The following is a 14,705-nucleotide window of genomic DNA, read 5'->3' on the forward strand; positions in this document are numbered from 1 at the left end:
CTCTTACTACTACTACTGCACTACTACTCTTACTACTACTACTGCACTACTACTCTTACTACTACTACTGCACTACTACTCTTACTACTACTACTGTACTACTACTCTTACTACTACTACTGCACTACTACTCTTACTACTACTACTGTACTACTACTCTTACTACTACTACTGTACTACTACTCTTACTACTACTACTGTACTACTACTCTTACTACTACTACTGTACTACTACTCTTACTACTACTACTGCAACTCTACTACTACTGTCCTACTACTCTTACTACTACTACTGCACTACTACTCTTACTACTACTACTGCACTACTACTCTTACTACTACTACTGCACTACTACTCTTACTACTACTACTGTACTACTACTCTTACTACTACTACTGCACTACTACTCTTACTACTACTACTGCACTACTACTCTTACTACTACTACTGTACTACTACTCTTACTACTACTACTGCACTACTACTCTTACTACTACTACTGTACTACTACTCTTACTACTACTACTGCACTACTACTCTTACTACTACTACTGTACTACTACTCTTACTACTACTACTAGTCCCTTACTACTCTTACTACTACTACTGCACTACTACTCTTACTACTACTACTGCACTACTACTCTTACTACTACTACTAGTCCCTTACTACTCTTACTACTACTACTGTACTACTACTCTTACTACTACTACTGCACTACTACTCTTACTACTACTACTGCACTACTACTCTTACTACTACTACTAGTCCCTTACTACTCTTACTACTACTACTGCACTACTACTCTTACTACTACTACTGCACTACTACTCTTACTACTACTACTGCACTACTACTCTTACTACTACTACTGCACTACTACTCTTACTACTACTACTGCACTACTACTCTTACTACTACTACTGCACTACTACTCTTACTACTACTACTGCACTACTACTCTTACTACTACTACTGCACTACTACTCTTACTACTACTACTGCACTACTACTCTTACTACTACTACTGCACTACTACTCTTACTACTACTACTGCACTACTACTCTTACTACTACTACTACTGCACTACTACTCTTACTACTACTACTGCACTACTACTCTTACTACTACTACTGCACTACTACTCTTACTACTACTACTGCACTACTACTCTTACTACTACTACTGCACTACTACTCTTACTACTACTACTGCACTACTACTCTTACTACTACTACTGCACTACTACTCTTACTACTACTACTGCACTACTACTCTTACTACTACTACTACACTACTACTCTTACTACTACTACTAGTCCCTTACTACTCCTACAACTACTAGTATTACTACAATTATTACTACAACTACTAGTATTACTACAATTATTACTACAACTACTAGTATTACTACAATTATTACTACAACTACTAGTATTACTACAATTATTACTACAACTACTAGTATTACTACAATTATTACTACAACTACTAGTATTACTACAATTATTAGTATTACTACTACTGCTAATACTACTACTAGTATTACTACTGCTACTACTACAGCTAATACTACTACTAGTATTATTATTATTATTTTAATTTTGATTGTTGTTGTTATTATTTGCAGATTGGTACTTACTGGAATGGTTTGACCATCACTGACCAGCAGTATCTGAAGGATGAGTTTTCCAAGCTCAACATCAGTGGAACGTGTGGTGATGAATGCCGTGAAATATGTATACCATCCAGCACAAACTTTAAAGACTTTTCCTATATTTATGGAGATATATATTTAGTTGGTAAGTGAACAGATCATATCTGTACGTATAGCAGGGATTCTAGAGTATGGTAGCCCCACTCCCGTGGCTAGTGTTATTCAATGTTGGGCTGGTAAATAACTACTATTGACATGCCTGACGACTAGTGAAAAAAGTTGTCAAATGCTGCATTTAAGTCTGTATTGTAAATATGAATATCCTGGCCCCACTCCTACCTCCCCAATCTTAGTGTTTTTAAGTTCTGTCTCCCTGCTGAGGTGACATGTCTGGTTATTACTGTTAGTAAAATTGTATTTACTTTAAAGTGAAGTAGGGCTAGTGGATTTTTAATCGTGGCTAGTAAAATACATTAATTACTGATCTCATGGCTAGTGGATTTAAAAAAAATTCTAGAAGTCCTGCGTATAGAATTAAGAGTACAACATCAGGTGCATCTTCAGAGGGGTTTGGTGATGTGAATGAACCACTTAAGTTCAGCAATATGTTTTCTTTTATGCAGTTCTTTGATTTGAAAAACAAAACAAATATTAGGTACAAAATGTGTTAATTTATTGCATACATATTACAATGACTGAATGGGCGGGACGTAGCCCAGTGTTAGAGTGTGTTAATTTATTGCATACATATTACAATGACTGAATGGGCGGGACGTAGCCCAGTGGTACAGTGTGTTAATTTATTGCATACATATTACAATGACTGAATGGGCGGGACGTAGCCCAGTGTTAGAGTGTGTTAATTTATTGCATACATATTACAATGACTGAATGGGCGGGACGTAGCCCAGTGTTAGAGTGTGTTAATTTATTGCATACATATTACAATGACTGAATGGGCGGGACGTAGCCCAGTGTTAGAGTGTGTTAATTTATTGCATACATATTACAATGACTGAATGGGCGGGATGTAGCCCAGTGGTACAGTGTGTTAATTTATTGCATACATATTACAATGACTGAATGGGCGGGACGTAGCCCAGTGTTACAGTGTGTTAATTTATTGCATATATATTACAATGACTGAATGGGCGGGACGTAGCCCAGTGTTACAGTGTGTTAATTTATTGCATACATATTACAATGACTGAATGGGGCGTGACGTAGCCCAGTGGTAAAGTGCTCACCTGATTTGTGGGCGATCTAAGATCAATCCCAGTCGATGGGCCCATTGGGCTATTTCTCGTTTCAGCCAGTGCACTGGTATATCAAAGGTCATGGTATGTGCTATCCTGTCTGTGGGATGGTTCATGTAAAAGATTCCTTTCTACTAATTGAAAAAAATGTAGCTGGTTTCCTCTCTAAGACTTTGTCAAAATAACCAAATGTTTGACATCCAATAGCCGATGAATAATACATCAATGTGCTCTAGTCATTAAAGAAACTAAACTTTATTACAATGAATCCACCATTAAATATGAACCACCTGTATATAGGAGCTTCATAAATGAACATCATCAGGTGCTTGTGTTTTGGGACGATCAAACCCCCACCCCTCTGCTCCAAGTGAATTGTCTTTTTTTCATTTAATTTATTGAGGGAGCATAACCCAACCCCCAAAACAGTTTGCTCGCCAGTCTAGACTCCCCAGTAAAATTTTCTGCATCAGTGCCAGATCATGAACGTCTTGTTGTTGAGTTTTTATTTGATAATTGTTGCAACCAACATTTTTATATAAATACTACTGTACACCTTTGTGCTTTAATAAAAATTTGAATGACTCATTATCTTTCACATCTTATTGTAAACAATGCTAAAATTGTGTTTTAGTTAACAAGTATTACATGGGTGTTCTTTGATGTGCATTTCAGGTTTGTTTGACATCCACCGCAAAGGTAAAGACAGCAATCCATACGGCTGCAGCGGCATCAACAACAGACATGGCTACCAGCTCCTGGAAGCATTCAACTTCGCTCTCGAGTTTGTCAATGACAAGAAGGGAATCTTCAAAGACCTGTTACCAGGCGTTGACATTGGTGGCATTGGTCTCGATGTTTGTCAGAATCCTCTCCGAGCAGGAAACCTTGTTGCCAATATCCACAGCAGAAACATTAAGCTGCAGCAAGGAACCGTGCGCCCCAATCCCGACTACTTCGACATGTATATTGGACCATTTGACTCCGAGTCAGCCATTAGAGTCGCCGATGTGCTCACGCCTATATCCATTCCACAGATTACCTACGGAGCAACGAGTCTGGAGCTTCAGAACCAGTACAAGTACAGATACTTCCTGAGGTCGGTTCCGGCTGACGACAAGCAAGCCAGAGCGATCATCTCCTACCTGAAGAGATGGGACATCGATAATGTTCAGATCATCAGCACCTTCGACAGTGTTGGTGAAAAGGGCAAGGAAGAGTTTATCCGACTGGCCTATCTGAACAGAATCTGTGTTTCTCAGAACATCACAATCGGGGAGCATGGCCCGGTGACAACCGCAGAAGCTCGTGAGACTCTGAAGATGGTAAAATCGAAGACTTACGCTAAAGTTGTCATACTCTTCGTGGATGATCCCACACCCATATTGGAAGTGGTGGAGACCAGGAAGGAAATCTATGAGGGATACTTCTTCATTGGTACTGATAAGTGGGGATTCGACAATGATCTCCTGACAAAGATACCCAATTTGATTAGAAACGAAAATGCCATGACCCTCGATATTGAGACAGCTGATGTTCCAGAGTTTGATGCGTACCTGGAGAACAAAATGCCTTCAAACTACGAGAGAAACGGCACTTGGTTTATTGAAGCTTTCCAAGAGGCTCATCGCTGCTACCTTTTGCAGACGGCAAAGTCTCTGTACCCTCGCGCCTGCAGTGACAAGTCCGATTTTGGAATGTCTCGCGCCGACAACTACGTACAAGATCCTTACGTCCTCTATGTTGTCAATGCTGTGTTTTCAGCGGCCATTGGAATCCACAACTCCCTTAAGGGACTGTGTGGAAACAACTACTATGGCATCTGCTCGCTGTTTCTGACCAGTGGAGAACGCAGAGAGAGGATATTCCATGGAACCCAGGAGGCCAAATTCACAGACAACACGAAACAGCCATTTTACTTCACTCCAAGCGGGGAGAGTGACCGAGGTTATCATCTGTATAAACCAGAGATGCTGCCCATGACCACAGACTACCAGTATACAAATGTGAGTATAGGATGCTTATTAGGTGTTCTTCATAGATAATAACAGTAATATAATATTTAAAATGGTTTCAAATCTACTGCACCCATTTGCATGTCATTTGACCATTCAGCATCCTATTCACTTGGCTAACGTGATTTCTTCAAAAATAGAAGTTCTTTAACCAGTAATTAAGACAAAGTACTGTCAAACATTCAGTTCAAACAAGTCTTAACAATTTTGTATTTATATACATCAATTTTTTAAATTGCAATGGGGCTAATGACTAATAGTCCACCAGCAGAAATGTTATCCCAGTAAACATAATATTCAAAAACACAAAATGTCAACTGGCAGCTTTTGAACATACTGCACCAATTCGCATGACATTTGACATTCTTACTAATTTCACCATATATATTTTCACAGATTGGCAGTTACAATGACACACACTTCCTGAAGCTGTGGATCCAGTACGGGATCAGCGAGCAGTCCGTGTGTCAGGTGAACGATGAGTACAAGTGTCCGTGCGTGTTTCCCGAACACAAGCCATCTCGCTACATGCTGGTCGACGCACCCTTCAAACAGTTCGACTTGAACCTCGTGTATGTGGGAGCAATCCACGACCGCGACCCCGACAACGCGTTCCAGTGTGGCCCCATATTCTCCGACTGGCACTTCCAGCAGTTGATGGCCTTCTTCTACGCCATTGAGCTCGTCAACAAGGATCGGAACCTGCCCGGCTCCATCAAGCTGGGAGGGCTGGCCCTTGACACCTGCAACCAGCCCATGAGGCTGGGCCAGGACATGTACAGCCTGCTGAGTGGCACGGCCATGTGTAACAGTGGCAGTGTGGGGCAGGTGATCGCACCGAAGACCATCGTCAGCGTGATCCCGTTCAGCAGCCACAACTCCATCCTTCTCAGCGGCATGCTCTCGCCTCTCAAGGTGACCATGATCAGTCCCGCAGCAACGTCCGTGGAGCTGAGCAACAAACACTTCCACCCGTACTTCCTACGCACCGTTCCTCCGGACAACATCCAGGCTGTGTTGATGCTCGAAGTGCTCCGATCCTTTGGCTGGACTTACGCGACAGTCATGTACTCAGACTCCATCTATGGAAGGTCTGCAGTGAATGCTCTATTGGGGTCGGCTAACACTCAAGCCACACGCTCTTGCATTGCCAATAAGATCGAGTTAGCTGGAGACCTAACCTTAGCGCAGGCTGAGCGGGCAGTAGATGTTGTGAGTCAGCAGGTTGGGGCCAATGTTGTCATCCTTTTTGTCGAGCCTCATCAAATCCGTCTTCTCCTCCAAGCCACGAGAAATAAGGGTCTCACCGGCCGGTTTGTGTGGCTGGCCAGCGATTACTGGGGCAGCAGCCATGCTGTGACCAAGGGTCTTGAAGAAGAGGCTCGGGGAGCGATCTCCATCCAGATCCGGTCGGAAAATGTCGGGGGCTTCATTGAATACATGATGTCGCTTACACTAAAGAATCGGCGCCACATCCCAGATGACTGGTTTGAGGAGTTCTACCAGACCATCCACAACTGTCGTCTGCTCAACTCCATCGTCACGCGACACTTCCCCAAGATCTGTTCAGGGCAGGAGCGGATAACTGCGGACATGGTGAAGCAGGACAACTACATCCTGTCAACCATCATCTCCGTGTTCATGGTGGCGTATGGCCTGAACAACATCGAGGCTTGTCGCCAGCTCCCCATCGACGTGTCGGCATGTCTCGCACTGCAGCAGGACCAACGCCGAGACATGATCTTTAACGGGATCAAGACTGCTCAGTGGGCCGTTCTGCCTGAAGACCTGAAGAACAATAGCTTCCAGTTCCGTTTCACCGACGAAGGTTACGGTGATATCCGATACAACATCCTTAACTACTACAGGAATCCGGAAATTGACCAGTACGTCTATCAGCAGGTAAGGTCTTTGATGAGTAGCTGCTTCTTTTCATGTAATAAAACATAAAATAGCTCAGTGGGTTTTTTCTAATTATTTATTTATGCAGCTGATCTCTGAAAAATGTTGATATCCCTAGCCCAGGAAATTATTTTGCTCAGTTTTGCATGGTGTTTCACTATGCAAGTTTTCAGGTATTGGTACACAATTCTAATCTTTTAAATAGTAGATGCTAATACATTATTCATTTATTCATTGTCGCACATCAACGTTTTGAAAACAAAATGTCCCTTGTGTGTCATAAACATAATGGAAGATTCTAGCCATTGATTGGTTGTTGGGATGTTTGGATGGTCCATGGGTAAAGGGTAGAGATGAAAAGAAAAAACAAAAATAATTTTCTGTAAATGTTATTGTATCAGCCACTAAATATAAAGTCATCCCCATGTCAAAAAAAAAGGATCATGAATTCAGTAAATATTTCCAAATTATTTAGTAGACTTTCCAGGCCTCGCTTTTATTGTTCTTAACCAGTGCACCATGCCTCTATTATCTGCATATAGCATTCTGAATATATTTACAAAGTTTCTGAAAAATGTTGTTTTACCACTAGTCAGAGCTTGTTATGCTTGTGTTTTTCAGATCGGCTTCTACAAGAATGGTTTGACACTTCAAAAGGGTCTGTACAAGGGTATTGGCAACCTGGACAGTGGTGTGTATCCAACCTCCAAGTGTCCAGCTGGTTCCAGCTGCCAGTGTTTGGCTGCCAACGGTATCACCCTCATCCCCTACATATCGGAGGGTTCGATTTTAACCAGTGGCACTAAAAACGTGATCCGAACCGACTGGTCCTACTTTGACGTCCTCACCGGCAACACGGTCGGCATCCCCATGGCTAAGTCTCGCTTCCCACAGATCTGGGCCCTTGTTGTGGCGACGCTGGCGGGAATTGGGGTCTTTGTTTCTGTGTGCATGTTCATCTACCTGCTGGTTGTGTACCCGGTCCGCGGAGGAACGTCCATCCTCGGCTTCATCCTCGCCTTCGGCATCATTCTCCTGTATGCTCTCGTCTTCGCCTTCATCGCCCACGCTGACGGTCAGATCTGCGCCTTGAGGCGGTTCTGCCTGGGAATCGTCTACGCCATCTGCTACAGCGCCCTCTTCGTGAAGCTGGTCGACTGTTGGAGGGGCCGCCGGAAGGACGAGGTCAAGTACAACAAGCTGGGCAGACCGTGCGGCTTCCTCATGGTGGTGCTGCTGCTCATCGGAGTCCAGGTGATCATCGCAGTCGAGTGGCTCATCCTGGTTCCGCCTACCTTTGACCGAGTCCTCTACAACGGCTTCCTGTGGCCGCGGTGCGCGCCCATCGACGTCTACGACCTGGGTCTCGTGCTATCGCTCATCTACGTTATGATCCTCATCGTCCTCTGCGTCATCTTTGGATTCGCCACATTCCGGAAGTCAAAGAACCACCACGAGTCGAGGTGGATTCTCGGTATCGCTGTCCTCAGCATCCCGACGTGGGTGATCTGGTGCCTGGTGGCCACAATCGGAGTCCTGAAGGTCCGTGATGCGGCTGTTGCTATCGGTCTGCTCATCAATGCCACCATCATGCTGCTGTGCGGACCGCTGAGGAAACTTTGGCTGCTTTCAAAATATCAGGCACTCATCGAGGAGGAAGAGCTGGAATATGAAAAAGAAAAAGGTGAGTTGTTTCCCTTTGGTGCACTGCCTGTGCTTTTCAAATTATCTTGATGGAAGTTGGTATGTTTTAAAATAAAATTATTTTAAGAATCTAATTTTTTTTAAGTTTACATGACATGTAGATCAATATTCATAAAGATGCTCTTTTTTTAATGACATTTTGTTTTACTATCATATTCTGTAGACAAAATTGACTTCTTGTTTGGGTTGTTTTGACTGTTGGTAAACTAAACTACCTGTATGAGATTGTCATGATTTGTAGCAAATTGAATAGACTATAGATTAATGTACTCAAACAATACTTTTTGTTGATAAAACATATTGGGGACTTTCTATGACAGTTATTTCAAATTTTGTTTTAGCATACATACATACATGTACTGTACTGTAAAAAAAAAAAAAAATTGAGTTGCAACAACCATTAGAATGACCTCAAACAAAATATTGAGTATACAGATTATAAGTAAGGAAATGTAAGTACATTATAAATTTAATAATTAAAAACGTTTTTATTGGCCAAAAACGTACTCAGGTTAGGTCCCTTTGTGTGTTCACCAATATTTGTTTGCAGCCATTCACAGATATGAAAACTTTTAACAAGCATACAAACCTGATGATAGGGTTGGTGGTGTTAATGTTAGCAATGATTTTAAAACAAAAAACATATCTTATTAAAATATTGGAAATTGTTTCGAGAGGAGGGTGTACACCAAATGAGAACTCCTCATATGCTTGTGACAATATTGCCAATTGTGAATACATCAGTGTTCCTATGTTTTAATCTGGACCTTCTGTTTGTGTTGTCAGTAGGTAATGATTACGAGTACGCCTCGACATACGGCCACCAGTATGACAACGCACCGCGACTGCATGAAGGCTCTGTGAGGGGTCACTTCCAGGCCCATTACGCCTCCTCCTCCCAGCCACACTACATGGACTCCTCAACAGTCTCTGTACGGAATACTGGCACCTCGACCTTCACCTCCAGGTCAGTCTCCCAGCCTCAGTCTCCAACAGTGGTTGTGTCTGAGGGACGTGGGTTCGAGTCTCACCACTCTGGAGGTGGTACGGTCTTCATGAATGACACCTTTGAGTCTGGGCACTCCGATGGTGGTATGGTAGTCCTGTCTGAAGGACGTGGTTTTGAGTCTGAAGGACGTGGTTTTGAGTCTGAAGGACGTGGTTTTGAGTCTGGAGGTGGTACCGTCGTCGTGACAGAAACCTTTGAGCCTGGGCACCCAGGTGGTGTGGTGATCACGTCTGAAGGACAAGGGTTCGAGTCTCATCAGTCTGGAGGTGGTACCGTCGTCATGACAGAAACCTTTGAGCCTGGGCACCCAGGTGGTGTGGTAATCACATCTGAAGGACCAGGGTTCGAGTCTCATCAGTCTGGAGGTGGTACCGTCATCGTGGATGAGCCTGGCTACTCGGAAGGTGCTACCGTCTTCACATCAGGAGGTGGCTTTGAGCCTCAGGGTGATGAAATGTCGACAGTGATTCTGCCGGACGACTCGCACCCTTACGAAGATCCCGCAGTCTTCATATCGAGCAGCTCTGAGCCTTACAACGGGGAGGGTGCCACAATCTTTGTTGGAGGGGGTTCCCAGTCTTCGCAGGGTGAGGTCGTCATAGCAAGCTCGTCTCAACCTCACCGGGTTGATGCCTCTGCAGTTGGTGGAACTGTGCAGATGGTGGAAGTGACTCCTGGTTCTGGTTATAACCCGTATGAAGATATCGACATGAGAGGTTAGACCACATACATATATGTAGTGTTTTCTCTAGCCTGTTTTAGCATGGTGCGGCACCATGCCTTGATAGTCTAGCATCATCTTGCCTTAATTAGCGTCATGCTGAACTGCGATTAAACAAGCCTTTTTCAATGATTAATTTTAAAATTTATAAAATGCTCTGAGAAACTATATTATTAATTAATAAAATATGACTTTTTTTATATAAGTACATTAATTACATTTATTTTTATTTCAATTTTGTTTATTGGGGTCTTTAATGAAACAAAAAGTGCCAGGAAAATGGTGACAATGCCCCAAAAGTATTGTTTACCTTGCCTTGCCAAATTTATAGGGAAAACACTACCACATTAATGGCCTTATTATCCATATGGTTCAACATAACCAAGTGAATAATAATCATACAAAGCACACGTGTAATAACAAAGAGTAATGACATAATTTTGGGAAGTGACGTCATAACATGACATTGCTTCTCCAGTCCTAGCTCAGACTGCATTTGAAATATGACGTCATTTCGTTGTCTCCTTCTAGTTGTGACTGAGTTGGGTCTTGTTATTCATAAAGAAAACAACAACAATAATATGGATAATAAAGAAATTATTACACTCGTGTGTGAGTCATACTGATTTTACGAAACTCATGTCAGGATTCATGTGTTACCCTCGCTCTCACTCGGGCAATACAAAAATGCTGACACTCGTTTCGTAAAATCAGTACAAGACACAAGCTAGTATAATAATCTCTATTTATGATTTGAGTTTCGACTAAGTATATATTGAACAGTTCATCTGCACAAAGTAAAAAGAAAGACTCAAATCATATGCAAGTTATTTCAACTACAAAAGCTTAACTATTGCATTAAATAAGCAAAAACAGGATACAACTAAAAGATTTATCCATATATGACTCCTAACACACAAGTTGAAATATGGGACATGAGCTAAAATATTATACAGTGAAGCCTGTCAAAACCAGATCATGCAGGGGACCTGATATCTATCCAGTTTAGACAGGATCCAGTGTTTAGATGGTCGCATTTTAGAATTTAGAAAATTCGGGACCATGAAACTTGGCCAGTTTTGACAGGATTCCAATTAGTTCAGGGTCCGTTTTAGACAGGTTTCAGTGTACCAACTCCTGCTAAAAGTCAAATATGACACTCTAGCTGAAAAAATTGTTTGTTGGACCACATTAACTGGAATATGAGATATGATCTAACTGCAATATTGGATGTGAGTTAAAATACTTGTTTAAACTAAAATTCAAATTTGAACACTCAAGCTGAAATGTTGCGCTACATTAACTACAATGTTATAGGACATAAGTTAAAATACACTCATTCCAACTAAAGTTATAAGTTTTATTCCTGAACGGAAATGTTATTCCAGGTATTCTTTTTTATTCACTTACAGAATGTGTTAAAATATATACTTTAGCTATACAACTGAAATTTTGCTCCAAACAAATTGAAAAGTATTTTTTATTTCTTTCTTTACAGGTTAAGTGAATTTCCATTCTACAAGTTTGGCTAGATGTATTTGCCCCTGACGATAAACAAACTTTGATGATGAAGAACATAGACAAGGATTACATGGACTTCCAGGACAGACACAGAGATGTGTTTAGTTTGCTGCAGGCTTGGTTGCATTTGAAAAAATGCTTCGTGTTGTCAGTCCATTACAAGACAAACATTTTATTCTCTTAAAACTGCACAACTTGCAGTATAGACAAAACGTGAACAAAATTGAGTTTAAAACAGTTTTTCTGTAGTGGTAATGGACATATTACTTGATTACAATTAGCTCTGGAGAATGACCATCTTGATGACATAAATACACATGTGTCTGTGTAGTTGACACAAAAGTGACTTTTTACTTAAATAAATAAAAATAAAGTAACAATATTGAAGCACACTAAACCTGTGGTAACAATTCCTTACTTTAACGTAGCTGGTCTCATAATTTGGAAAACCGATTTCAAAACCATTGCCTAATTTTGTACATGTATTATTATATGTAATAAAATGTTTTAAGCCAAACGTCCAAATGGATATATTTTTGCATCTAAATAAAGACCACCTGCTCATAGCTGACTCATTTTGTATATCACTTGAGTGGTCTTTATATACATGTTTGTGTATGTGTCTTGTCGTAGGTGATGTTAAGATTGGTCATTACATATCTCGTCATCCATGACAGTAAAAATCATGTGTCGAACCAGATAACTGTGGGTTCAATTCTTGGTGACTGTTTTCCTTACAGAAACTATAATGTGTTAAAAGGTTTTAGTATTATTAGAAAAGAAAGAAAGGAAATGTTTTATTTAATGTCACACCCAAAACATTTTTAATTATGCTTATATGGCTTCAGACATATGGTTACGGGTCAAACCGATAATGAGAGAGAAAACCTGCTGCCTTCATTCCATGGGCTACTCTTTTGAAAAGCAGGAAGGGATTGTTCATATGCAACATCCCACAGTTGGGATACTACATACCATCACCTTTGTTATACCAGTTATGGAGCAATGGTTTATCTACAAATATTATTATTAGAAAAGATTAATAAACATTTTATGTCATTTGTTTATTATGTAAGTATAAAACTAGTGAATTAATATCTCACATATGTTCATTGGGTATTAATAAAAACTAGGTTTATTGCAACTTATAAATTCAGTTTGTTGAATTGAAAAAAAATAAAAAATTATTTCATATTTTATTTACATTATTTAGACAAACATTTGTTAAGTAACTGTTATAAGATTCTTTATTTGTATCAAATCTATTTCATATTTTCACATTTTCATGATTTACTCATTCAGGTATCTTTGGTCTTTTCAGGCCAAATGAAAGCTATTGGTATAAAAAGAAGGTTTTTTAAAAAAAGAAAAAAGATCAGTTTTGTACATTTGTATTAAATAGATTATGTAGCCCACTGTATGTATTTTCGATATATTACATTAGTTTAAAATATTCACAGATTTGTTAGTAGATTGTCTAGTATATCCAGGTTTTATCTTTACTTGTGAAACCTAGTCCAGACTTTAGACTTTAGCAGTGTCATATGACTTAAATTGCAAGGTGTATTCCAACAATATAGCAAGATTTCACCAAAGACTGTGAGTTTAGACTAGTTTTGTCAGCATATAGCCTAGATAACCATGCCAATTTAAAAAAATTAAATGGTTGTTTATTTCAATGAAATCCCTCTTCCCCCCCCCCCCCCCCCCAAAAAAAAAAGAAAAGAAAAGAAAGAAGAGTACTTACTAAACTATTTTTTATTTCAATGTGTCCTGTATTGCATAGGCCCTATACAATGAGTGTGATGTTATAAATATTATGTTTATACTATTAATGAAAAAATATGTGTATATCAGTAATATAAGTTCACATCGCAGTGTTTATAACGATTGATTGGCTGAAAAATAGAAAGGTAGATGTTGTGCTTTAGAAAAGAGAAATCTATCAAATTTATATACTTGTATATAAAGATATTTTATATATGTAATAAAATTTTATTATTTTGTAAATGGCTGGTTTTTTATTTTTGTACTTTGGCATAAAACAAATTGTGTGTATCCAGGACGTGCTGCAAAAAATTAGTTAAGGTATGTGTTGTTGCATTTTGTTTAGGGTTTTTTTTTTTTTGAAAACTATATTTGCCCCTGTTGGTTCAATTTTCATCTACATATTAATAAAGATTTTTAAAATAACAATTAAAAAAAATACATTGATTTTTTTTTTTTATTTGGTCCATTTTTGTAGGTAGGGTTGGGTTCCTGGAAACACACAATTTGTTTTAGACCGTATTACTTTTTAATTGGTAGCATTTTAACTTTTATGGTCTGCAATCGTGAGATTTTTAAAATGTATTATTTAACCCTTTAGGCTAGATCACCCATATTATTAGTCCCCAAACGAGTCAACCAGAGGGTATTACAGGTTGTGTCGCTGTCCGTCTGTCTTATTCGTCTGTCCCACATATTCTGATCTAGTAGAGGACGAGTTGCTACATGCCATTGTTAAGTATCCATTAGATCCCATCAGAGATAGTCATTAATCTGTCACATAGACATGTACAAACTGGTCATGAGTGACAAAGATGGGATGCTTTTTATGCTGATCTCAGTAACGGTGTTTAAAGTTTGGCTTCTTTAATGACACCAATAGAGAACATTGATTAATTAATGTGATAATCTTCGGCTATTGGATGCCAAACATGATAATTTTCCCACATACAGTATAGCACATAGCACAGTCTATGATATACCAGATGTGAGGCACTTGTTGGGACGGAACAAACTAAATATATCTACATCAGTATTTCCAATCTTCACCAATATTACACATCATGGATATACATCGGACAGTCTGTATTTCCAATCTTGACCAATATTACACATCATGGATATACATCGGACAGTCTGTATTTCCAAT

At 39.8% G+C, this 14,705-nt stretch overlaps 1 protein-coding gene across 1 annotated transcript in view; it reads left to right on the top strand.

Annotated features, from left to right (window-relative positions):
• LOC121368478 overlaps window positions 1-13,798 on the top strand; it is a 70,301-nt gene extending 56,503 nt beyond the window's left edge. The window contains exons 23-28 of the mRNA XM_041493211.1: window positions 1,634-1,805; window positions 3,592-4,922; window positions 5,328-6,833; window positions 7,455-8,517; window positions 9,324-10,262; window positions 11,766-13,798. Of these exons, the coding sequence (XP_041349145.1) occupies window positions 1,634-1,805; window positions 3,592-4,922; window positions 5,328-6,833; window positions 7,455-8,517; window positions 9,324-10,262; window positions 11,766-11,770 (5,016 nt within the window). The 3' untranslated portion in view covers window positions 11,771-13,798. The remainder of the gene's footprint in view (window positions 1-1,633; window positions 1,806-3,591; window positions 4,923-5,327; window positions 6,834-7,454; window positions 8,518-9,323; window positions 10,263-11,765) is intronic.
• Window positions 13,799-14,705: the final 907 nt, after the last annotated feature.

The sequence above is a fragment of the Gigantopelta aegis genome, chromosome 3, assembly GCF_016097555.1.
Source record: "Gigantopelta aegis isolate Gae_Host chromosome 3, Gae_host_genome, whole genome shotgun sequence".
Taxonomy (NCBI): domain Eukaryota; kingdom Metazoa; phylum Mollusca; class Gastropoda; order Neomphalida; family Peltospiridae; genus Gigantopelta; species Gigantopelta aegis.